Here is a 25,532-nt window from a genome sequence, read left to right as displayed (position 1 = left end):
ACTCTTTTCTGGTTGGTTGTTCTGGCAATACTCCTAGCTTGACCTCTCCTGCGTAAGCTAGGAGCGGGAGTTTCCCGGCCGTTGGATACAAGATTTAACAAAGTGTTCGGCTGCCCCACAATACATGCAAAGGTTGCCCAGTCTGCGTCTTTGACGTTCCTCGTTGGTGAGACTGGAACGGTTAACTTGCATGGGTTTATCTGTAGATGGCAAAGATGCTCTTGGGGCTAGCCCGTGGTTTTGGTCGCTCAAACCTTGTACGTTCAAGACAATGCTCTTTATATCTTAAATCCAATTTATTACACAAAGAGATTAACTCGCTTAGTTGGCATGTCTTGAGTGGCCAGATCATCCTTAATCCTGTTGGAGAGACCATTCTAAAAGGAAGAAATGAGAGCTTCCTCATTCCAGCTCAGTTCAGGAGAAAGAGTACGGAATTGGATAACATACTGGGCTACGGAGCGGATTCCTTGATGCAGACGCAGGATCTCCAGAGAAGCAGAGGTGGTCCGGCCTGGCTCATCAAAGATCCTATGAAAAGCTGCCATGAAATCTGGGTAGTTCGAGAGTAAGGGATCAGATCACTCCCACAATGGCGAAGCCCAGTCCAGAGCTTGCCCGGTTAAAAGGGATATGATGTATGCAATCTTTGATCGATCAGATGGAAAATTGGCCGACTGTAACTCGAACTGAATCTCACATTGATTGAGAAAGCCACGGCATTGTTTTGGACTGCCGTCAAATTTACTGGGTGGTGGCAATTGTAAACGTGGAACTAGCATGGATACTGGAGGATTGGAAGCTGGAGTGTTAGATGTGGATATGGCGGCATGAAGAGAGTCTAAACGGGAGGACATATTCTGCATGAATTGAACAATCTGTGCCTGCATGGCCTCCTGTTTGTTTAATCGAGACAGGATGTCAGCAGAGGCATTGCCCCCGATAGCCTGCTCATTCGTTGGATCCATGTGCCAGTGCTTACTGTCACGCTCAGCGGAGTTTGAGGTTCCGACAACCGAGCTTGGGCTGGAAGGACAGCTGACTGTGTAGGAAGTAGACAAGGTGGTTGAATGTTGTTCTTCCTCATGAGGTGGAGGCCTAGTAGGTGTTAGAGTTGGCTGGAGAGCATAAGAAAGAGTGAGGACTCTGTAGGAGGATAGCTATATCTTTAATGAAGAAACAATTGTACACTGATACTTGAGGAATTGAAAGACACGGGAAAAAGAACTGGAGTCTATGATTAAACGACTTGAGGAATGGAGCTGAAGATCAACGATACTGTATTTGAGGAACTGAAAAACTGTGGTTTATGGTGGGTAGACAAGAATGAAGGAGACTGTGTTTTGAAGAACTGAAAGACTGTGGCTTGTGGTGGGTAGACGAGGCTGAAAGAGTCTGGGTTTTGAAGAACTGTGATTGATAGACAAGGTTGAAGAACTTTGACTGTGGCTAGAGCTTGGAAAGCGAGGCTGAAGAACTCAGATTCGGAAGAAACGAAGACTGTGGTTTGGGCTTGCGAGATGCCCGCAGGAACCGTTTAGCACCCAAAGCCCCTTAATGACCGGGAAGCCCTGTGAGCGCCTCCACAAGAGGCGATGGGTTAAGCGACAGGACTACAGCAGCAATAGGTCACGGACTGATGATAGCAATCAGAGCCGGGGAAACAGGAGCTGCCTAGGAGCATAGAGCTGGAGCACCTTTAACAGGAAAGTAACTTAAAGCACTGGCACTCTCTCCCTGAGCCAGCCCCCTTTTATAAGGGAAGACTGCACCAGATTGGCTGGAGGCAGAGTGTGGATTCAATTGGCAGATGACAGGTCTCCAGCATGGCTGCCCCCAAGCACTGGGGACATTCTCAGCTGCAGCACTTAGCCCAGCTGCGACCCCGACTTCCTGAAACAGAATCACCGCCAGAGGGCTCTGCTGCAGCGACTACCCGCCACAGAACCCGGCTTGCCAGATCTCGGCCCGACCTCCGAAAGCCTCAACCCCCGGGAGACCGCTCCGGAGGTAAGGCTCCGGACACTGACAGAGAGACCCGAAATCTGAACCTTGATGGAGCCTAACTGTAGGCCCTTATCCACTTCTGCTTGCAGGAACAGTAGAAAACGGCCCAGACCAAATTCCACAGGATTACATTTTCGACCCTCACACCAAGAAACATATTTCTTCCAAATACGGTGGTAGTGTTTGGAGGTAACCACTTTTATGGCCTGAATCATAGTGGAAACCACCTTGGACGGAAGACCCTTCTTGGTTAAGATTTCCCTCTCAACTTCCAGGCCGTCAAATGTAGCCGCTGTAAGTCTGGATAGACGAACGGTCCTTGTTGAAGTAGGTCCTTGAGAAGCAGCAGAGGCCAGGGATCCTCCAACGACAGGATCAGGAGGTCCACATACCAGGCCCATCGAGGCCAATCCGGGGCAATGAGAATTGCCTGAACTCTTTGCTTTTTGAGTCTTTTGAGAACTCTTGGTATTAAAAGAATTGGAGGAAAGAGGTAAACGAACCGGTAAGTCCACGGCATCGTCAGAGCGTCTACCACCACCGCCTGCGGGTCCCTTGTTCTGGAGCCATCAGGTCTATCTGTGGACAACCCCACCAGTGAACAAGTTGTTGAAACACCTGAGGGTGGAGGCCTTGTGCCTGCTTAGGAAGTCCGCTTCCCAGTTGCCCACTCCTGGAATGTAAATCGCTGAGATGTCCCTTGCGTTGGCTTACGCCCAGAGGAGTATTCTTGACACCTCTTACATTGCGGCCCTGCTTCTTGTTCCTCCTGTCGGTTGATGTACGCTACTGCCGTGGTGTTGTCCGTCTGCACCTGGATGGCCTGATTCCAAAGGAGGGATGGGGCCTGTATTAGAGCATTGTAAATTTCCCTGAGTTCCAGGATGTTGATTGGAAGAGCAGATTCCTGAAGCCACGTCCCCTGGAACTGCGCTCCTTGAGTCACAGCGCCCCAACCCCAGAGGCTGGCATCTGTTGTCAACAGTGTCCATGACTGTATGTTGAAACTCCGACCCTCCACCAGATAGGGAACTTGTAGCCATCATAGCAGGGATATCCGTGCTTTCGGTGATAGAGTTATATGCTGATGCATGTGCAGGTGAGATCCTAACCATTTGTCCAGCAAATCCAGTTGAAACGGTCGCGCATGGAACCTGCCGTACTGTATTGCCTCGTAGGAATCCACCAGCTTGCCCAGCAAGCGAATGCACAGATGTATTGAAACCACGCGAGCTTTCAGCATCGACCGGACCATAGACTGAATAATCAAAGCCTTGTCCATGGGAAGGTAAACCTTCTGAGACACCGTATCCAGGATCATCCCCAGGAACTGAATTCTCTGAGATGGATCCAAGTGAGATTTCTGGAAATTGAGTATCCATCCGTGATCTGTAAGCAAACGAGTAGTCAAGTCGATAGTGTGCAGCAGTTGTTCCCTGGACACCACTTTTATCAGGAGATCGTCCAGGTACGGAATAATTTGTACACCCCTCATGCGCAGTTGTAGCATCATTTCCGCCATGACCTTTGTGAAAACCCTTGGGGCTGTGGAGAGACCAAAGGGTAAGGCATGAAACTGGAAATGCTGGTCCAGAATCGCGAACCTGAGGAATGCTTGGTGAGGAGGCCAAATCGGGATATGTAGGTATGCGTCCTTTATATCCAGGGACACCAGAAACTCCCCCTCCTCCAGATTTGCTATCACTGCTCTTAGAGATTCCATCTTGAATTTGAACATCCAAAGATACGGGTTCAGGGATATGAGGTTCAAGATCGGTCGTACAGAGCCGTCCGGCTTCGGAACCACAAAGACACTTGAGTAAAACCCCTTTGTGTGCAGCTGAGGAGTCACCGGAACAGTAACTCCTGTAGAAAGCAGCTTTTGCACTGCCTGCTGTAAGAAAACCCTTGCTTCCTGTGAAGCCGGTAAGCCTGACCTGAAGAATCTGAGAGGAGGGAGTTCCTGGAATTCCAGCCAGTATCCCTGGGATATGAGGTCCCTCAACCAAGGATATTGGCAGGACTCTACCCATATGTGACGAACTGTTGAAGGTGAGCACCTACCTGAAAGTCGCCTTGCTGCTGGGGCCAACCGTCACGCGGAGGGATCCGTGGAAGAGGATCCTGAGGCCTGGTCCGCAGGTCCATCAGCCACTGGTTTACGGGACTTACCGTGAGTTCCTCTAGCAGCATTGGAGGCACCTCTGGCTTTGCCTCTGAATCTGGCCACCCGAAAGGACTGCAGGGAAGGTCCAGGGTAAGGGCGCCTGGCAGGTGGCGAGGCAGACTGCATATATGTAGATTTACCTGCAGTTGCCTGAGAAATCCACTTGCTCAGTTCTTCCCCGAACAAGGAATCACCTGTAAAAGGAAGGTTCTCAACTCCTTTTTTATAATCAGCATCTGCTGACCATTGTCATACGAGCCGATACTGCCATAGCAGTGGTACAGCCGTTGATGATACTAAGTTCCTCAACAGCCTCACTCAAAGTTTGCAGTATCTTGGGTGTGTTGGAAGTAGTGTCAGCAGCCCCTTCAGAATCTCATCAGACCATTTTACCATGGCTCTAGAAATCCAGCCGCATGCTATGGTAGGGCGTTGGTTTACATCCGCTGCAGAGTAAATTGATTTAAGAGTGGTTTCAATCTTGCGATCAGCTGGGTCTTTAAGAGAAAAATCCGCAGGTACAGGTAAAACAATCTTACGTAACAGCCTGGACACAGAAGTATCCACTGTCGGTGGGGTTTCCCAGACTTTCCTATCCTCTGTAGGGAAAGGGAATGAATTTAACACCCGTTTAGGGTTAATAAACTTTTTGTTAGGATTTATCCATGCTGCCTTAGCTAGGGAATCTAATTCATTAGAAACCGGGAAGGTTGCAGAGGACTTTGGTTTCACATTAAAAAACAATTCCTCTGTCTGTTCTTCATCTTTATCAGGAATATTGAGCTCAGCCTCTCCTTCATCAAGCTCTGGTAGTTCAAAATCTGTCAGATTGTAATAATTGAGGGAGAGTGCGTTTATGAGAGACCAACAGGGGGAAGGGGTGAAGAGCCTGTCTGTGGTCTGCAACACTACCATAAATGTGCCCATAGTTTGTTTCAGGGTCTGTGTTTCTTGTTTAACTGTAGCTAACTCTGAATTAATACTGGAAATCATAGTTTTAAATGAATCCATCTATTCAGGTTCCTGCATATTACTACCCTGTGAAGGAATTGAGCATTGGGTACACATAAGGGACCCCTGTGAGGAAGGTGTAAACCTAGCCTTGCATAAAGTACACACAGACTTATTTGCAGACATGCTTCCTTATCAGAAAACACACAGTTAGTATGATAACACAGTGCAGTATTAGTGAGATATGCACACTTATCCCAGACTACCCTGAATGGAGTGACAGAGAGAATTGGAACCAGCACACTACACCACAGACCGAGCAGCGCCCCGCTGGGTGTCTTCTATGTGTAATTTTCCACACAGCGGTAGAACCGCTGATTATGAGCTCCCCCTTCACTATAACCCCCTGGTACCAGTTGCAATGGTGATTCAGTGGATCCTGTGGAGAAGCAGTCTCCGCATGCAGCCTGTATCAGCAGCAGCAGAAAATGGCGCCATTTAGCCTCTGTTCCCGTTCTCCAGGAAGCCCCGCCTCCATAATGGCGCACGGCCCCTGCCTTATTTTTAATGCTGGCTTTCTCCATTAAATGTGTAAAACGAGAGCACGCAACCCCTGTTTACTATGCTGCCAGTCTGGGTACTCAGTGGGCACCGCGCCCCGTATCCGGGTGATCACTGTCCCTTCATGCGACAATTTGCACCGGGGACCCGGTAACTCACCGCACCGCATCTCTTCAGCATCTGTTAGGGGTGGCGGCATGCTGCTGACGTGGGCTCGCACCCGAGGGGTATGAGAAATATCACCTCAGGTGCTCAATGTCCTGTCAGCGGGGATACGAACCATTAACTCTTTAGGAAGTTGGTTCGGTTTACCCCCAAGTCCCACGACAGAGGCAGACTGGTTGCCAACCAGTGCTTCCTAAAAATAACAAACTTAAATAAATTTCTGAAGAAAACTCTCAGGAGAGCAACGGAATGCACCCGGCTTCTTGGGCACGATTTCTAAACAGAGTCTGCTAGGAGTGGCATAGAGGGGAGGAGCCAGCACACACTATTGATTTCTTAAAGTGCCAGGCTCCAGTGGACCCGATCTATACCCCATGGTAATATACTATTAACCAGTACCATCTAGGACTTCAGAGAAAAAGTAATAAATATTGTGGCATTGCACTCCAGTAACTAATGATACAATCAAAACACCCCCCCTTCCCCTCGCCTCCTCCCCTCCCAGCATTTCTTACCAGTGGCTGGCTGGAGGACATTTTTAAAATGTCAACAACTATGGTGTACATTAAGCTATATTTTTTGTTGGAATGTACAACACATACAGATACTTCTGAGATCATTTATACTCACGTGGAATCTTGTTGATCTGATTCATAAGCTGCTGTTGGATCTTTCTGAAGGCATCAGCACCTTTGTCTCCAGATCCAGCCACAGCAGTGGAATTCTCCTGGGAAACAATAGGCGGCTCTGTGGTGCTTGGCACTGTATGAGCCTCAGCAGGCTGCTCTGCTTTCTTGAACAAGTTAAAATGCATGATGGCTGCAAGAAAACAAGCATACATTTACCAATAACTGCAGGCACTGTCTAGGGCATCTATGGTTAATTACTAAGGAAACATGAATGAAACTAGTCTATGGCATCAGCATAACATGCCACCCTTCAATGTAATACTACTAGCACTCTCTAGCAGTGCTATATCTAACTAATCAATGTTCAGTTGTAGAAAGTACTTTGGTTACAAACAAGTGACAGTTCTGTATTGCTGAGCTTTGCCAAACACATTCTTCAACTACAAGAATCAGCTTGTCACAGACAGAAAAGGCAAAAAACAGCCACTGTCGTGTTCAGCACAGGGACAAGACAATTATTTTGCTGTATTCTACGCAATTATATTTTGCATAAACTATAACAACTTAGCTGAGGATTTTTTTTTCCAAAAAACACTCAAAACTTTTTTTTATGAGTGAATTAGGTGAAGAATAAGGGCCGGATGTAATGACGCGCGAGTTTGGAGGCTGTGCAGGATGCCAGCCGAACTCTGACGTTTTTTTAAAGTTGCAATTATTTACAAGACATGGTTTTACCTTGTAAGTGATTGTCCCTTTAAAAAAACATCCGCCTTCGGCCAGCATCCCGTATGGTCGAAAACTCAGGTGTTATTACATCCGGCCCCATGTATTTAAACTTATCCAAAATGATTTTAGTGAAAAAATATATATTATATATAGTATATATAATTTTTTTTTAAATTGTAAAAAAAACATTTGTTTTTCAAACATCGGAACATCAGGAACATTGCGACTTTCTGGGTGCAGGGAGGCTCCCTCTACGAGCTGCACACGCTGTGTATCTGACTGGTCGCATCCTGTGCGATCAGATGAGATAAGGCACTTGCAAGTGTGGTCGCATCTGATATGACCATGCCAGCCAAGTGGTTAAAAACATGGAGACCACAATGTAGGATGAAGAGTGCAGGATCTACATGTGTAATACCAAGTTGAAATCTCTAGCAAATGCACAATGAAAGAGTAAGCACTGCAGTCTTCCTAGGCCTTGGTGGACTAAACAGTAAAGACAGTATCACTTTCAGAATGATAGAGCATATACAGTGGGGCAAAAAAGTATTTGGACAGCCACCGATTGTGCAAGTTGACCCACTTAAAAAGATGAGAGAGGTCTGTAATTTCCATCATAGGTACACTTCAACTGTGAGAGACAGAATCTAAAAAAAAAACTAGGAAATCGCATTGTATGATTTTTAAACAATTTATTTGTATATTCTTGCAGAAAATAAATATTTGGACAATCAAAAAGTTTAACTCAATACTTTGTAATATAACCTCGGTTGGCAATTACAGAGGTCAAACGTTTCCTGTAGTTCTTGACCAGGTTTGCACACACTGTAGCAAGTATTTTGGCCCACTCTTCCATGCAGATCTTCTCTAGATCTGTCATGTTTTGGGGCTGTCGCAGGGCAAGACGGACTTTCAACTCCCTCCACAGATTTTCTATTGGGTTGAGGTCTGGAGACTGGCTAGGCCACTCGAGGGCCTTGAAATGCTTCTTACGGAGCCACTCCTTAGTTGCCCGAGCGGTGTGTTTGGGGTCATTGTCATGCTGGAAGACCCAGCCATGTTCCATCTTCAATGCTCTTACTGAGGGAAGGAGGTTTTTGCTCAAAATCTCACAATACATGGCCCCATTCATCCTCTCCTTAATACGGATCAGTCGGCCTGTCCCCTTTGTAGAAAATCAGCGCCAAAGCATGATGTTTCCACCCCCATGCTTCACAGTGGGTATGGTGTTCTTGGGATGCCATTCATCATTCTTCTCCCTCCAAACACGGCGAGTGAAGTATATGCCAAAACGTTCGATTTTGCTCTTAACTGACCACATTACATTCTCCCAATCCTCCTCTGGATCATCCAGATGGTCATTGGCAAACTTTAGACGGGCCTGGATATGTGCTGGCTTAAGCATGGGGACCTTTCGGGCGCTGCAGGATTTCAATCCATGACGACGTAGTGTGTTACTAATGGTAACCTTTGTGACTGTGGTCCCAGCTCTCTTGAGGTCATTGACCAGGTCCCCTTGTGTTGTTCTGGGCTGATTCCTCAACATTCTCAAGATCATTGATACCTCACGAGGTGAGATCTTGCATGGAGCCCCTGGTCGAGGGAGATTGTCAGTGATCTTGTATTTCTTCAATTTCTTAATAATTGCGCCAACAGTTGATCTCTTCTCACCAAGCTGCTTGCCTATTGTCGAGTAGCTCATCCCAGCCTTATGCAGCTCTACAATTTTGTCCCTGGTGTCCTTAGACAGCTTCTGGTCTTGGCCATGGTGGAGAGGTAGCAGTCTGACTGTTTGAGGGTGTGGACAGGTGTCTTTTATACAGATAACCAGTTCAAACAGGTGCCATTAATACAGGTAACGAGTGGAGGATAGAAGAGCTTCTTAAAGAAGAAGTAACAGGTCTGTGAGAGCCAGAAATCTTGCTGCTTGGTAGGTGTCCAAATATTTATTTTCCACAAGAATATACAAGTAAATTGTTTCAAAATCATACAATGTGATTTCCTGGTTTGTTTGTTTTTTTCAGATTCTGTCTCTCACAGTTGAAGTGTACCTATGATGGAAATTATAGACCTCTCTTATCTTTTTAAGTGGGTCAACTTGCACAATCGGTGGCTGTCCAAATACTTTTTTGCCCCACTCTACATAAAGTTATCTGGCAACTATCATCTGTCACACATCAGTGGCGGGACTCACAGAGGCAATGGAGACGCCTGCCTCCAGGATCTTAACCCTAAAGGGGAACATGCAAAAAAAAAGGAAAAAGTGTACTGGTGCCGGCTGTTAATTCAAACAATAAAGGGACAATTTCACCAATGTCACAGTAAAATATGTATACAGTTTATTACACATTCATAAAATTAGGTTTTCTACTCCTTAATTAGTAAAAAAGTGCTATAAAACATTTAATATCATAGATAAATGTACCACTAGTTTTCCCCTCTGTAGTTATTATAAGCCACAAATTCTGTCTAGGACTCAGTTCCACATATGCTCACAAGTTCATTTCAAGATAAATGTTACCAGATCCTTCAGGAATAGTCCCCTAGGTATCTCAATTAAACGGAGATCCAAGTTGCAAACGGGGGTAAATCCGGATCCACAGATACTTGTGTTGGACTTTATCCTGTGAATGCAAGAGAGTCCATGAATGATGCCAGCGACGTGGGGATAGGAGGGTTCAACGATTGTGGTCCTGCAGAATAGCTCAACGCGTTTCGCAGTATTTGTGGCTTATAATATCTACGGAGGGGAAAACTAGTGGTACATTTATCTATGATATTAAGTGTTTTATAGCATCTTCTTTTTTACTAACTGAGGAGTAGAAAACCTCATTTTATGAATGTGTACTAAACTGTATACATATTTTACTGTGACATTGGTGAAATTGTCCCTTTATTATTTGAATTAACAGCCGGCGCTAGTACCCTTTCTTTTTTTTTGCATTTATATATTTAAGGGAGTTGACCTCCCCTCTACAGGCTGCCGCTGACAGCGCACTCTCTATTCTGTAATTTTTCTGTATTAATTCTAAAGGGGAACATGAATGTTCACAGCAGGATTAAAGTGTGAACACTGTTCTTCCAACAGAGCTCTATGGTGCGCCCATGGCTGCTGCAGAGTTAATGTGTTCTGTCCCAGGAGCCCTGCTAATACCTACAATAGGTCAGCCTCTTGGATCCTCTCACTTTCCATTGAAGTAGGCTGTCCGTGGGCTTAAAATCATGATTTGTGGTGAATGATGGAAGGTGTAATCATTAGCATTACTGCCTCACAACACTGAGGTCATTGGTTTGATTCCTACTATGGCCTTAACTGTGTGGAGTTTGTATATTCTCTCCATGATTGTGTGGGTTTCCTATTGGTACCTCGGTTTCCTCCCGCAATCCAAAAATATACTGGTAGGTTAATGGGTTCCCAACAAAATTAACCATAGCATAAATGTATTTGGTGTACATGTGGTAGGGAATATAGATTGCAAGCTCCACTGGACTAAGAGATGGGACCCACCGGTGAACGTAGATTCTGATTGCAGCAAACGTCTGAATCTCGTGAAACGCTGACCCACCAGCCATTGTCACACATACCTGAAGCCCTGCCAATGCACTGCTTCAGTCCTTGTAGACAAGCTGATATCTATTAATTCTGTAAATCATGTGTGTTTTTATAGATAAATAGCTAGATACACACCAGATTTGTTAAGGGGGGGGGGGGAGGGTACCAAACTCCAAGTTGCCTACAAGTAGATACATGTAGAAGCTATTGCATATTTGCCAAGCTAGCATCAGATTCACAATGGGTACAGTTCCAGCTCTCTACGTAAAATGAGGTCCATAATCATGGCATCATGGCCACCCAGTTAGCCACATACTGTATCTAAGTATTAAATTCTGCAATTTTTCTATTTTTATGTATTTAGGGACACAGTGGAGCTGATAAAGTAGGGACTGTATACACCCACATGACTCTGGCAACAATCACACAACACTGGTCACAGTTCCTCCCATACACAGTATAGGCCCATGAACATTTTCATGACCAGGCACGTGGCTCTTTATACGGCACTGGCTGTATTAGTACTGTTATACACAAGAGCAACCAGTACAGCTTCTAGGGACGAGAGAGGTACTGTATGCAATCACATGTGGTGCTCCAAACCCTGCTGCCACTGGCCACCGGAGAAAAGAAAGGGCGCAGTGTGGTAACTTCGGCTTGGTTCTTCCAGTCAGTTTAGATGTGGCCTGAGCTGTGACCTATGGCAACGCAGCGGAGTGACAACTTAGATCATGCAGTTGCAGGCCATTTGGCCTACACAGTGCAGCCTCTATGTTTTGTTTTGTTTTTTACTTTGGAGGCCAATGTGCTATTTTTATTCCTGTGGGATCCAATGTGTTTTATTTTTTTCTATCAGGGTCAATGTGTATGTTTTTTTTCCCTGTGGTGGCTCACGTGTGGAAGTGCAGGCTGTAAAACTAATGCTCCCTACACACCGTTCATATCGCTCAGTGTGTATTCACCAACGACGAACAAAGGGCTGCCCCACAGTCGTTCATCATTGGCTTTCCGTCAATTTGCAATGCAAGTCAATTTGTACGATATCGAGATCGATCATCATCCAAATTGCTGCAGTCGCCCAGTGTGTAGGGCCCTTAAGTAGTCTTTATCCACAAGGATACGTCCCCTTTTCAGCATGAACGCAAAGGTTCCACCATCTGCTTCCAAAAAGTTGGGAGGTATGATACATTTCTAAAAATTTACAAGGCGAGGGTGAACATTTTGGGGGTAATTCAGACCTTATCTCTGGCTAGCGTTTTTTGCAGCGCTGCGTTCAGGTCAGAACTGCGCATGCATATGCACCGCAATGCGCATTACAAAGCGTTACGTTACAAAGCGGATCGTTGCTGTGCAATGGGTTTTACGAAGAATCCATTCGCACAGCCGATTGCAAAGAGATTGACAGGAATATGGCGTTTGTGGGTGGCAAACAACAGATTTCTGGGAGTGGTTGGAAAAACGCAGGCGTGTCCAAGCGTTTGCAGGACGGGTGTCTGACGTCAGTTTGAAGTGATTGCAGTGGCTGAATAAGTTCTGGCCAACTCAGAAACTGCACAAAGTTTAGTTGTACCGCTCGGCTGCACATGGCGTTCGCACACTTGCACAGCTAAAATACACTCCCCTGTAGGCAGCGGCTATCTGATCGCAGCGTTGCAAAAAAATGCTAATGTCACCATTATCCACTACTCCTGCGTCTACACTTGTGCAAATAACTGTTTGCTAATACTATGAGTTCCTAATGACATGCAGTATATATATATATATATATATATATATATATATATATATATACATACAGGTTGAGTATCCCATATCCAAATATTCCGAAATACGGAATATTCCGAAATACGGACTTTTTTTGAGTGAGAGTGAGATAGTGAAATCTTTGTTTTTTGATGGCTCAATGTACACAAACATTGTTTAATACACAAAGTTATTAAAAAATAAGAATTTACTTACCGATAATTCTATTTCTCGTAGTCCGTAGTGGATGCTGGGGACTCCGTAAGGACCATGGGGAATAGCGGCTCCGCAGGAGACTGGGCACAAAAGTAAAGCTTTAGAACTACCTGGTGTGCACTGGCTCCTCCCCCTATGACCCTCCTCCAAGCCTCAGTTAGGATACTGTGCCCGGACGAGCGTACACAATAAGGAAGGATTTTGAATCCCGGGTAAGACTCATACCAGCCACACCAATCACACCATATAACTTGTGATCTAAACCCAGTTAACAGCATGATAACAGAGGAGCCTCTAGAAAAGATGGCTCACTACAGCAATAACCCGATTTTTTTGGTAACAATAACTATGTACCAGTATTGCAGACAATCCGCACTTGGGATGGGCGCCCAGCATCCACTACGGACTACGAGAAATAGAATTATCGGTAAGTAAATTCTTATTTTCTCTGACGTCCTAGTGGATGCTGGGGACTCTGTAAGGACCATGGGGATTATACCAAAGCTCCCAAACGGGCGGGAGAGTGCGGATGACTCTGCAGCACCAAATGAGAGAACTCCAGGTCCTCCTCAGCCAGGGTATCAAATTTGTAGAATTTTACAAACGTATTTGCTCCTGACCAAGTAGCTGCTCTGCAAAGTTGTAAAGCCGAGACCCCTCGGGCAGCCGCCCAAGATGAGCCCACCTTCCTTGTGGAATGGGCTTTTACAGATTTTGTCTGTGGCAGGCCTGCCACAGAATGTGCAAGCTGAATTGTACTACAAATCCAACGAGCAATAGTCTGCTTAGAAGCAGGAGCACCCAGCTTGTTGGGTGCATACAGAATAAACAACGAGTCAGATTTTCTGACTCCAGCCGTCCTGGAAACCTATATTTCCAGGGCCCTGACAACGTCTAGCAACTTGGAGTCCTCCAAGTCCCTAGTAGCCGCAGGCACCACAATAGGTTGATTCAGGTGAAACGCTGAAAACCACCTTAGGGAGAAACTGAGGACAAGTCCTCAATTCCGCCCTGTCCGAATGGAAAATCAGATGAGGGCTTTTACAGGATAAAGCCGCCAATTCTGACACGCACCTGGCCCAGGCCAGGGCCAACAGCATGACCACTTTCCATGTGAGATATTTTAACTCCACATATTTAAGTGGTTCAAACCAATGTGACTTTTGGAACCAAAAAACTACATTTAGATCCCAAGGTGCCACTGGAGGCACAAAAGGAGGCTGTATATACAGTACCCCTTTCACAAACGTCTGAACTTCAGGGACTGAAGCTAGTTCTTTTTGGAAGAAAATTGACAGGGCCGAAATTTGAACCTTAATGGACCCCCATTTCAGGCCCATAGACACTCCTGTTTGCAGGAAATGTAGGAATCGACCTAGTTGAAAATTCCTCCGTCGGGGCCTTACTGGCCTTGCACCACGCAACATATTTTCGCCAAATGCGGTGATAATGTTTTGCGGTTATATCTTTCCTGGCTTTGATCAGGATAGGAATGACTTCATCCGGAATGCCTTTCTCCTTCAGGATCCGGCATTCAACCGCCCTGCCGTCAAACGCAGTCGCGGTAAGTCTTGGAACAGACAGGGTCCTTGCTGGAGCAGGTCCCTTCTTAGAGGTAGAGGCCACGGATCCTTCCGTGAGCATCTCTTGAAGTTCCGGTTACCAAGTCCTTCTTGGCCAATCCGGAGCCCGAATATAGTGCTTACTCCTCTCCATCTTATAATTCTCAGTACCTTGGGTATGAGAGGCAGAGGAGGGAACACATACACTGACTGGTACACCCACTGTGTTACCAGAGCGTCTACAGCTATTGCCGGAGGGTCCCTTGACCCGGCGCAATACTTGTCGAGTTTTATAAACATGTGGAAGACTTCTGGGTGAAGTCCCCACTTGCTGACAGTGCTATCACATGATTTTCCGCCCAGCGAAGAATCCTTGCAGCTTCTGCCATTGCCCTCCTGCTTCTTGTGTCACCCTGTCTGTTTACGTGGGTGACTGCCGTGATGTTGTCCGAATGGATCAACTCCGGGTGACCTTGAAGCAGAGGTCTTGCTGAGCTTACAGCATTGTAAATGGCCCTTAGCTTCAGGATATTTATGTGAAGTGATGTCTCCAGGCTTGACCATAAGCTCTGGAAATTCCTTCCCTGTGTGACTGCTCCCCAGCCTCGCATCCGTGGTCACCAGGACCCAGTCCTGAATGTCGAATCTGCGGCCCTCTAGAAGATGAGCACTCTGCAACCACCACAGGAGAGACACCCTTGTGCTTGGTGACAGGGTTATCCGCTGATGCATCTGAAGATGCGACCCGGACCATTTGTCCAGCAGGTCCCACTGGAAAGTTCTTGCGTGGAATCTGCCGAATGGGATTGCTTCGTAGGAAGCCACCATTTTTCCCAGAACCCTTTCATTGATGTACTGAGACTTGGCTCGGTTATAGGAGGTTCTCGACTAGCTCGGATAACTCCCTGACTTTCTCCTCAGGGAGAAACACCTTTTTCTGGACTGTGTCCAGGATCATCCCTAGGAACAGACGACGAGTCGTCGGAATCAGCTGCGATTTTGGAATATTGAGAATCCAATCGTGCTGCCGCAACACTACCTGAGATAGTGCTACACCGACCTCCAACTGTTCCCTGGATATTACCCTTATCAGGGAATCGTCCAAGTAAGGGATAACTAAAATTCCCTTCCTTCGAAGGAGTATCATCATTTCGGCCATTACCTTGGTAAAGACCCGGGGTGCCGTGGACCATCCATACGGCAGCGTCTGAAACTGATAGTGACAGTTCTGTACCATAAACCTGAGGTACACTTGGTGAGAAGGGTAAATTGGGACATGAAGGTAAGCATCCTTGATGTCCCGAGACATCATGTAGTCCCCTTCTTCCAGGTTCGCAATCACTGCTCTGAGTGACTCAATCTTGAATTTGAACCTCCGTATGTAAGTGTTCAAGATTTTAGATTTAGAATCGGTCTCACCGAGCCGTCCGGCTTCGGTACCACAACAGTGTGGAATAATACCCCGTTCCCTGTTGCAGGAGGGGTACCTTGATTATCACCTGCTGGGAATACAGCTTGTGAATGGCTTCCAAAACTGCCTCCCTGTCAGAAGGAGACATCGGTAAAGCCGACTTTAGGAAACGGCGAGGGGGAGACGTCTCGAATTCCAATTTGTACCCCTGAGATATCACCTGAAGGATCCAGGGGTCTACTTGCGAGTGAGCCCACTGCGCGCTGAAATTCATTGAGACGGGCCCCCACCGTGCCTGATTCTGCTTGTAAAGCCCCAGCGTCATACTGAGGGCTTGGCAGAGGCGGGAGAGGGCTTCTGTTCCTGGGAACTGGCTGATATCTGCAGCCTTTTTCCTCTCCCTCTGTCACGGGGCAGAAATGAGGAACCTTTTGGCCGCTTGCCCACGAAAAGACTGCGCCTGATAATACGGCGTCTTCTTATGTTGAGAGGCGACCTGGGGTACAAACGTGGATTTCCCAGCTGTTGCCGTGGCCACCAGGTCTGAAAGACCGACCCCAAATAACTCCTCCCCTTAATAAGGCAATACTTCCAAATGCCGTTAGGAATCCGCATCACCTGACCACTGTCGTGTCCATAACCCTCTACTGGCAGAAATGGACAACGCACTTAGACTTGATGCCAGTCGGCAAATATTCCGCTGTGCATCACGCATATATAGAAATGCATCTTTTAAATGCTCTATAGGCAATAATATACTGTCCCTATCTAGGGTATCAATATTTTCAGTCAGGGAATCCGACCACGCCAACCCAGCACTGCACATCCAGGCTGAGGCGATTGCTGGTCGCAGTATAACACCAGTATGTGTGTAAATACATTTTAGGATACCCTCCTGCTTTCTATCAGCAGGATCCTTAAGGGCGGCCATCTCAGGAGAGGGTAGAGCCCTTGTTCTTACAAGCGTGTGAGCGCTTTATCCACCCTAGGGGGTGTTTCCCAACGCACCCTAACCTCTGGCGGGAATGGATATAATGCCAATAACATTTTAGAAATTATCAGTTGTTATCGGGGGAAACCCACGCATCATCACACACCTCATTTAATTTCTCAGATTCAGGAAAACTACAGGTAGTTTTTCCTCACCGAACATAATACCCCTTTTTGGTGGTACTCGTATTATCAGAAATGTGTAAAAACATTTTTCATTGCCTCAATCATGTAACGTGTGGCCCTACTGGAAGTCACATTTGTCTCTTCACCGTCGACACTGGAGTCAGTATCCGTGTCGGCGTCTATATCTGCCATCTGAGGTAACGGGCGCTTTAGAGCCCCTGACGGCCTATGAGACGTCTGGACAGGCACAAGCTGAGTAGCCGGCTGTCTCATGTCAACCACTGTCTTTTATACAGAGCTGACACTGTCACGTAATTCCTTCCAACAGTTCATCCACTCAGGTGTCGACCCCCTAGGGGGTGACATCACTATTACAGGCAATCTGCTCCGTCTCCACATCATTTTTCTCCTCATACATGTCGACACAAACGTACCGACACACAGCACACACACAGGGAATGCTCTGATAGAGGACAGGACCCCACTAGCCCTTTGGGGAGACAGAGGGAGAGTTTGCCAGCACACACCAGAGCGCTATATATATACAGGGATAACCTTATATAAGTGTTTTTCCCCTTATAGCTGCTGTATTTTTAATACTGCGCGTAATTAGTGCCCCCCTCTCTTTTTTAACCCTTTCTGTAGTGTAGTGACTGCAGGGGAGAGCCAGGGAGCTTCCCTCCAACGGAGCTGTGAGGGAAAATGGCGCCAGTGTGCTGACGAGATAGGCTCCGCCCCCTTCTCGGCGGCCTTATCTCCCGTTTTTCTGTGTATTCTGGCAGGGGTTAAATTCATCCATATAGCCCAGGAGCTATATGTGATGCATTTTTTGCCATCCAAGGTGTTTTTATTGCGTCTCAGGGCGCCCCCCCCCCCCCCAGCGCCCTGCACCCTCAGTGACCGGAGTGTGAAGTGTGCTGAGAGCAATGGCGCACAGCTGCAGTGCTGTGCGCTACCTTGTTGAAGACAGGACGTCTTCTGCCGCCGATTTTCCGGACCTCTTCTGTCTTCTGGCTCTGTAAGGGGGCCGGCGGCGCGGCTCTGGGACCTATCCATGGCTGGGCCTGTGATCGGTCCCTCTGGAGCTAATGTCCAGTAGCCTAAGAAGCCCAATCCACTCTGCACGCAGGTGAGTTCGCTTCTTCTCCCCTTAGTCCCTCGATGCAGTGAGCCTGTTGCCAGCAGGTCTCACTGAACATAAAAAACCTAAAACTAAACTTTTCACTAAGCAGCTCAGGAGAGCCACCTAGTGTGCACCCTTCTCGTTCGGGCACAAAAATCTAACTGAGGCTTGGAGGAGGGTCATAGGGGGAGGAGCCAGTGCACACCAGGTAGTTCTAAAGCTTTACTTTTGTGCCCAGTCTCCTGCGGAGCCGCTATTCCCCATGGTCCTTACGGAGTCCCCAGCATCCACTAGGACGTCAGAGAAATATTGTATTAAATGACCTTCAGGCTGTGTGTATAAGGTGTATATGAAACATAAATGAATTGTGTGAATGTACACACACTTTGTTTAATGCACAAAGTTATAAAAAATATTGGCTAAAATGACCTTCAGGCTGTGTGTATAAGGTGTATATGTAACATAAATGCATTCTGTGCTTAGACTTAGGTCCCATCACCATGATATCTCATTATGGTATGCAATTATTCCAAAATACGGAAAAATCCGATATCCAAAATACCTCTGGTCCCAAGCATTTTGGATAAGGGATACTCAACCTGTATATATATATATATAAATATATATAAAGAGAGAAAGAAAGAAAGAGACCTTCCACCAGACAAGACACCGGTACAGTTGTATGGGAAAAGCAGACTGTTTACCACAGCACAGTAAACAGGTCTTTAACACGGCAAGTTTACAAGGCACCTTAACCAGGCACCGGTTCACAAACAGCATGTATACAAATCTCAGGCTTCCAGTTTCTAACCCACTGGCCCGCCCTCTGTCGCCTGGGGCACTTGTTGGCATCAGAAGCCCTAAGCCCTTGCCCTAACGAGCTTTAGAAAAGTGTGGCACAGGTGTGCCTGATTGCTGGGAGCGCCTGCTCCAAAACCTGGACCTCACCTGCATGGATGGGAGCCCGCCCACTCTCTCCCATCCAAACCCCAGGGACCCAAAACTGGCCATGCTAAGGCCGAATGACAACTTGTTGTGTCCCAACACCTCCCTGGGCTTCCTCTTGGTCCAGTCCTAAACCCAGGTCGCTTTGGCCCGGGGCACCCGAACTGTTGTACCCTGTCCTGCAAACACCCGTGGTGGCATCCGTACTGGACTGCCACATATCCTTCCCCTAAGCTTCGAGCCTACGTGAAGCGGAGTTCTTCTTTGGCGCACATACCTGCTCGCCAGTCTCAGCAGGTGTACCCCTTTTCAGGTCGGCCTCTCTCTGAGTCCTCCTCCCCACCTCTAGCTTCACCCCACAGGACTCTGCACCTTCTGAGGAGAGAAACTTCCTTGAAAGGGCATCCGCGTTGCCCTGTAATCCTCCTGCTCTGTGTTGGACCTTGAAGCGATACGGCCGGAGGGCAAAGAACCACCGTATTACTCAGGCATCGGTCTCCTTATTTAGGCACATCCATTGGAGCGGAGCGTGATTGGTGATTAAGGTGAACTCCCGTCCCAGGAGAAAGTACCTCAGAGTCTCTACTGCCCACTTGATAGCCAAGCATTCATGCTCTACCGTGGCATATCGCTGTTGCCTAGGCAGTAGTTTCTTGCTAAGGTCGAGGACTTGTTTCTCCTCCCCACCTACCTCTTGAGACAACACTGCACCGAGGCCTGTTCCTGAAGCATCCGTCTGCAGGATGAACCTTTTACCGAAGTCCGGGGCTATCAACACTGGTGCTTTACACTTTACACGTCCTTCCAGCCTCATGTACCTGAAACGTCCACACAAGCTTGTCTGGACTTTGCTTTTTCAAGTAATCAGTGAGCAGAGCTGCTCTGGTGGCAAAGTTCGGGACAAACTTGCGCTAATATCCCACCAGGCCGAAGAAGGCCCTGAGTTGGGTCTTCCTCTCAGGCCTTGACCAGGCAGTAACCGCCTCCACCTTATTGACCTGAGGTTTGATTTTGCCCAAGCCCACCACGTACTTGGCCTCTGACATACCTATCGCACACTTCTCTGGGTTGGCCGTGAAAGCGCAGAGTTTTTAATACGGCTTCCACTTTGGCCAGATAAGACTCGCAGTCGTTGCTAAAGATAACAATGTCATCTAGGTACGCGGCTGCAAACTTTCGGTGGGGCTGGAGGAGCTTATTCATAGCACGCTGGAATGTGGCCGGGGCTCTGTGAAGACCAAATGGCAAAATGTGATACTGAAATAGGCTATCTGGGGTGAAAAAGGACGTTTTCGCCTTGGCAGCCTCAGTGAGGGGATTCTGCCAATAGCCTTTGGTGAGGTCAAGAGTGGTCAAGTATTGGCTTTGGGCCAGTTGCTCGATCATCTAATCAACGCGTGGGATGGGATAGGAATCCAATATAGACACCTGGTTTAATCTGCGGAAGTCGTTGCAGAACCGCAGTGCTCTGGACGGCTTGGGAACCAGCACTATGTGGTTATTCCACCCGCTGGTGGACTCTTCAATAACCCCCAGGCATAACATGTCCTCCACTTCCTTGTGTACTCTGTTCCTCTTCGCCTCGGGTATCCGGTACAGCCGCAGATTGACCACTACCCCCAGAGGAGTAACGATGTCATGCTCAATGCTCTTAGTCCTCACTGGAATCGTCGAAAAGACATCTAAATTTCTCCTGACCATATCTTGAGCTTGACATGTCTTGACCTCATCGAGAAATCTGTCAATTGGGACCGCACATGCTGAAATCTTGGCCACTCTTGCAGTTGCTACAGTATCTCTGAGCTTTCCTTCCAAGGCTTCAGCAGATTTATATGATAGATCTGTGTAAGCTTCTGCTTTCCCGGTTGGCTCACACGATAAGTCACTGGCCACAAAGTTTTGAGCACTGGATATGGCCCTTGCCAATTGGCATGCAGCTTTCCCTAAACTCTGGGTACCAGGACCAAGACCTTGTCCCCAGTGTTAAAACTCTGTTTCTCAGCCTAGACGTCATAATGACGTTTCTTTCTAGACTGGGCCTGAGTCATATGGTCCTTGACTAATGGAGCTACTAACGAAGAAAGCGATCGCACCGGCGATCGCTAGAAGATTGACAGGAAGAGGCCATTCGTGGGCGTTAACTGACCGTTTTCAGGGAGTGTCCATGTGAATGCAGGTGTGCCCGGCCGTTTCCAGGGAGGGATCCTGACATCAGCTCCGTCCTGGCTCATCGCAGCGGGTGAGTAAGATCTGAGCTGTGCAGAGACTGCACAAACTTTTGTTTGTTCAGCTCTTTATACAAGCGTTTGCAGCCCTGCACAGCGAATCCACCCTCCCCTGTTGTCGGCGATTACCTGGTCGCAGCAGTGCAAAAAATAGCCTGCTAGTGACCAGGTCTGAATTAGGCCCTACATTTGCTCCGGGGATGTCTGTTGTTCTCACCCCCCCTTTAGGAGGTCCAGGATTTCCCGGGGCTGTCTGCCGTACAACAGCTCAAAGGGGCTGAAGCCAGTAGAGGACTGGAGAACCTCTCGGATGCCGAACATCAGAAAAGGTAAGAGTTGGTCCCAATCCCTTTTGTCCTGGGTGACTGCCCTACTAAACATCTGCTTGAGTGTGCGGTTAAAACGCTCCACCAAGCCATCGGTCTGGGTATGATAAACTGAGATGTGAAACAGCATCCGATATAAATCGCTCATCACCCGGGACATAAAAGGGGTCCCCTGGTCAGTGAGGACCTCCTTGGGTATGCCCAGGCGGGAGAAGATCAGCAATAGTTCTTTTGGCAATGGTTGCTGTCTTCATATTCCATAGAGGGATGGGTTCAGGGTATTAAGTGCCATAATCAAGGAGGACTAAGATACTGGTGTCCCCTTGCTGATTTTTCCACCAGCTCCACAATATCCATCCCAATTCTTTCAAAGGGAACAAATATTACCGGAAGAGGTATGAAGGGAGCTCTGTACTGGGGCTTTGGTGCGGTACGCTGGCAGATGGGACACTCCTGACAGTACTTTGCCACCGTTGCCTGGATTCCAGGTCAGAAAAATTGCTGCTGTAGCCTCTGCAGCGTTTTCTCCTCCCCCAAATGTCCTCCCCACAGCTGTGAATGGGCAGCTTCCAGGACCAGAGGCTGATGGACCCGTGGCACTATAAGCTGCTCAACTTTCTTACAACCTTCCTCGACAACCCTATATAGTAAATCCTTCTCTACTATGAAATAAGGGCTGCCCCGCCAGGTAAGGACGAATACATTTTCACATTATAACTACAAATGTCCTGGAAAGCATTCACGAGGTTTGGCTCGCTGGTTTTGTTCGAAATCCCGAAGCGACATGACCTTTCTTAATGTTCTTCAATCACTCGCCTCCTCTGGGTTGGTCGGCTCTTCTAGCGTAGACGTACCGACTCCACACAGACAGTTCGGCTGCTGAAGAATTACTCTACCTTCAAGCCAGAGAGCTAGGAGAGGAAGTCAATTCCTCGAGTTGAAACGCCAGCAGTTCCAACGGGCCAGGGAAATCCTGCCCCAGGATCAAAGGGTAGGGCAAGCGCGGGGCGACAGCTGCTACCGGCTGGATTGTCCGCCCCCAATGTTGGACTGGAAACCGCACTCTGGGGTACTTGTGACTGGCACCATGAACGCAGAGCACCTCAACAGCAGCTAAGACCTGGTCAACGCCTTCAGGGACCGACCCCACAAAGATAATTGACAATTCACTCCCGGTATCAACAAACGCCTGGATTGGCCATGCTGCGATCTGAAGGGTCACCTGGAAACGGGAGGACACAGACAAACCCTTGCTTCCGACACAGCTGTAGGCTGGTTGCCCCGATTTCCCTGCTCCACACTCCATAGGTTCAGGCTGTTTGGTACAGTCCTTTCAGATGTGGCCCTTTCCCCGCACTCATAGCACATGACTGGATTGGTCCGGGCCCCCGTTTCAAGAGGTTGACTGGTCCGGGGTCTTGGAACTGGTCGAGTCTCTTGGTCTAAGGGCTTAGCAATTTTCTCCAGTGCAGCATCTCTCTCCATTGTGGCAGCTAGGCTCTCCATATTTTGGGGGTAAGCCTGAAGACACCACCTCTGCATGCCTCTGTCTAAGACCCGCACACAGTGGTCTATGGCTACGGTCTCCACCACTTGGGCGGCCGTATTCCTCTCCGGCTGAAGCCAAGACCTCGCCATCTTTCAAGACAGCCTAAATTTGGGTTAGACTACAGTGCATCCGGAAAGTATTCACAGGGATTCATTTTTTTTCACATTTTGTTATGTTACAGCCTTATTCCAAAATGGAATAAATTAATTTTTCCCCTCAAAATTCTACACACAATACCCCATAATGACAACGTGAAAAAAGTTTTTTGAGATTTTTGCAAATTTATTCAAAATAAAATAATAAGAAATCACATGTACATAAGTATACACAGCCTTGGCCATGAAGCTCAACATTGAGCTCAGGTGCATCCTGTTTCCACTGATCATCCTTGAGATGTTCCTACAGCTTAATTGGAGTCCACCTGTGGTAAATTCAGTTGACTGGACATGATTGTCTGAGCACAAATCAAGCATGAAGTAAAAGGAATTGTCTTTAGACCTCTGAGACAGGATTGTCGTGAGGCACAAATCTGGGGAACGGTACAGAAAAATATTTGCTGCTTTAAAGGTTCCAATGAGTACAGTGGCCTCGTTCATCCGTAAATGGAAGTTCGGAACCTCCTGGACTCTTCCTAGAGCTGGCCAGCCGTCTAAACTGAGTGATCGAGGGAGAAGGGTCCTTGTCAGGGAGGTGACCAAGAACCCTATGGTCACTCTGTCAGAGCTAAAGCATTCCTCTGTGGAGAGAGGTGAACCTTCCAGAAGGACAACCATTTCTGCAGCAATTCACCAATCAGGCCTGCATGGTAGAGTGGCCAGACGGAAGCCACTCCTTAGTAAAAAGCACATGGCAGCCCGCCTGGAGTTTGCCAAAATGCACTTGAAGGACTCTCAGACCATGAGAAACAAAATTGTACTCTTTGGCGTGAATGCCAGGCATCCTATTTGGAGGAATCCAGGCACCGCTCATCACCAGGTCAATACCATCCCTACAGTGAAGCATGGTGGTAGCAGCATCATGCTGTGGGGATGTTTTTCAGTGGCAGGAACTGGGAGTCTAGTCAGGATAGAGGGAAAGATGAATGCAGTAATGTACAGACACATCCTGGTTGAAAACCTAAAAATGGCTGTGCATCAATGCTTTGAATACAAACTGATGGAGCTTCAGAGATGCTGCAAAGAGGAATGGGTGAAACTGCTCAAAGATAGGTGTGCCAAGCTTGTGGTGACAGGTTTAAAAAGACTTGAGGCTGTAATTGCTGCCAAAGGTGCATTAACACAGTGTTGAACAAAGGCTGTGAATACTTATGATTTCTTAGTATTTTATTTTTAATAAATTTGCAAAAAATCTCAAAAAAACTTTATTCATGTTGTCATTATGGGTTATTGTGTGTAGAATTTTGAGGGGGGAAAATGAATTTATTCCAGTTTGGAATAAGGCTGTAACATAACAAAATGTGGAAAAAGTGAAGCGCTGTGAATACTTTCCGGATGCACTGTATACAGCTGCTCAGTTTGGACTTTTAAATTTGTAGAGATCACGTCACCCTGTGGCTTTGGAATACATATACCACTCGGCCGTTCATATTGTTTTCTCCAGGTTAGATTATTTTTTATATTTCCACTACATTGTTCCCAAAAGGGACTGACACTGATATAGAAGCTATTTCCTTCTCCTATATGGCTGACCTTGTATGTAAAATGTCTTTTAGGTTTCCGCACTCCATGTCGCTTTCTTGTAAAATTGTCTCCCCCTCAGAAGTTTGCTTTATTTTAGAAAGGTATGGGTGAAGTATTCAATTAATAACAAGAACGATATTTATGACCCCAGCCTGTTTTGGCAGTCCGCTAAGAAGGGGACAAGATGACGTAAATAGAGCTGCACAGACGTGCTTAACCTCAGTTTTTCAAACTTTTAAAAACCTGTTTATGGGGAATGTAAACTCCAGTTTGACCAGACTGTTATCCAAACATATTAATATGTTTCTGATAGCAGGTAAACATAATTTTCCTATAGTAACAAACCTAGGGAGGGATTCAGACCTGATTGCTGGACTGCTAATTTTGCTGTCATGTGTTCAGATAGTGGCTGCCTAAGGGGAGTGTATATTCGCCTGTGCAAGTGTGCAATCGCATGTGTACGTCATCCTACAAATATCCCGTAGTCAGCGGACAGCTGCAAATCCGTTAGCACCTCACTCACCATCAAATGTTTTTACCACTGTGTGCTGTCTGTGCGCAGCCCAGGACAAACTTCTACAGTGCAATGAGAATAGGCTGATCGGGTCTGGAGCGGACATCACACACCCTCCCTGAAAACGCTTGGGAACGCCTGCGTTTTCCCTGACACTCCCTGAAAACGGTCAGATACCACCCACAATCGGACTCTTCCTGTCAATCAGCATGCGAATGGCTGTGCAATTGAAATTTTCGCACCAGTCTGTCGCTGTTCGGCGATGCATGATGTTATTTGACGACGCACGTGCGCAATGCGGTGCAAATGCAGTCTATCGATAATCGGCCACTGTGCGAAAACGCACAGCAGCACTCAGGTCTGG

At 47.2% G+C, this 25,532-nt stretch overlaps 1 protein-coding gene across 1 annotated transcript in view; it reads right to left on the bottom strand.

The window, feature by feature from the left end:
- The window catches only part of LOC135042051 (synaptotagmin-2-like), a 243,706-nt gene that overhangs the window by 155,467 nt on the left and 62,707 nt on the right, over positions 1-25,532 (bottom strand). Inside the window, exon 2 of the mRNA XM_063954984.1 lies at positions 6,482-6,670. Coding sequence (XP_063811054.1) covers positions 6,482-6,665 — 184 coding nt within the window. The 5' untranslated portion in view covers positions 6,666-6,670. The remainder of the gene's footprint in view (positions 1-6,481; positions 6,671-25,532) is intronic.

This window comes from Pseudophryne corroboree, chromosome 2 (assembly GCF_028390025.1).
Source record: "Pseudophryne corroboree isolate aPseCor3 chromosome 2, aPseCor3.hap2, whole genome shotgun sequence".
NCBI lineage: Eukaryota > Metazoa > Chordata > Amphibia > Anura > Myobatrachidae > Pseudophryne > Pseudophryne corroboree.
The sequence above is the reverse complement of the archived record's forward strand: the minus strand, read 5'-3'. Positions and strand labels throughout refer to the sequence as shown.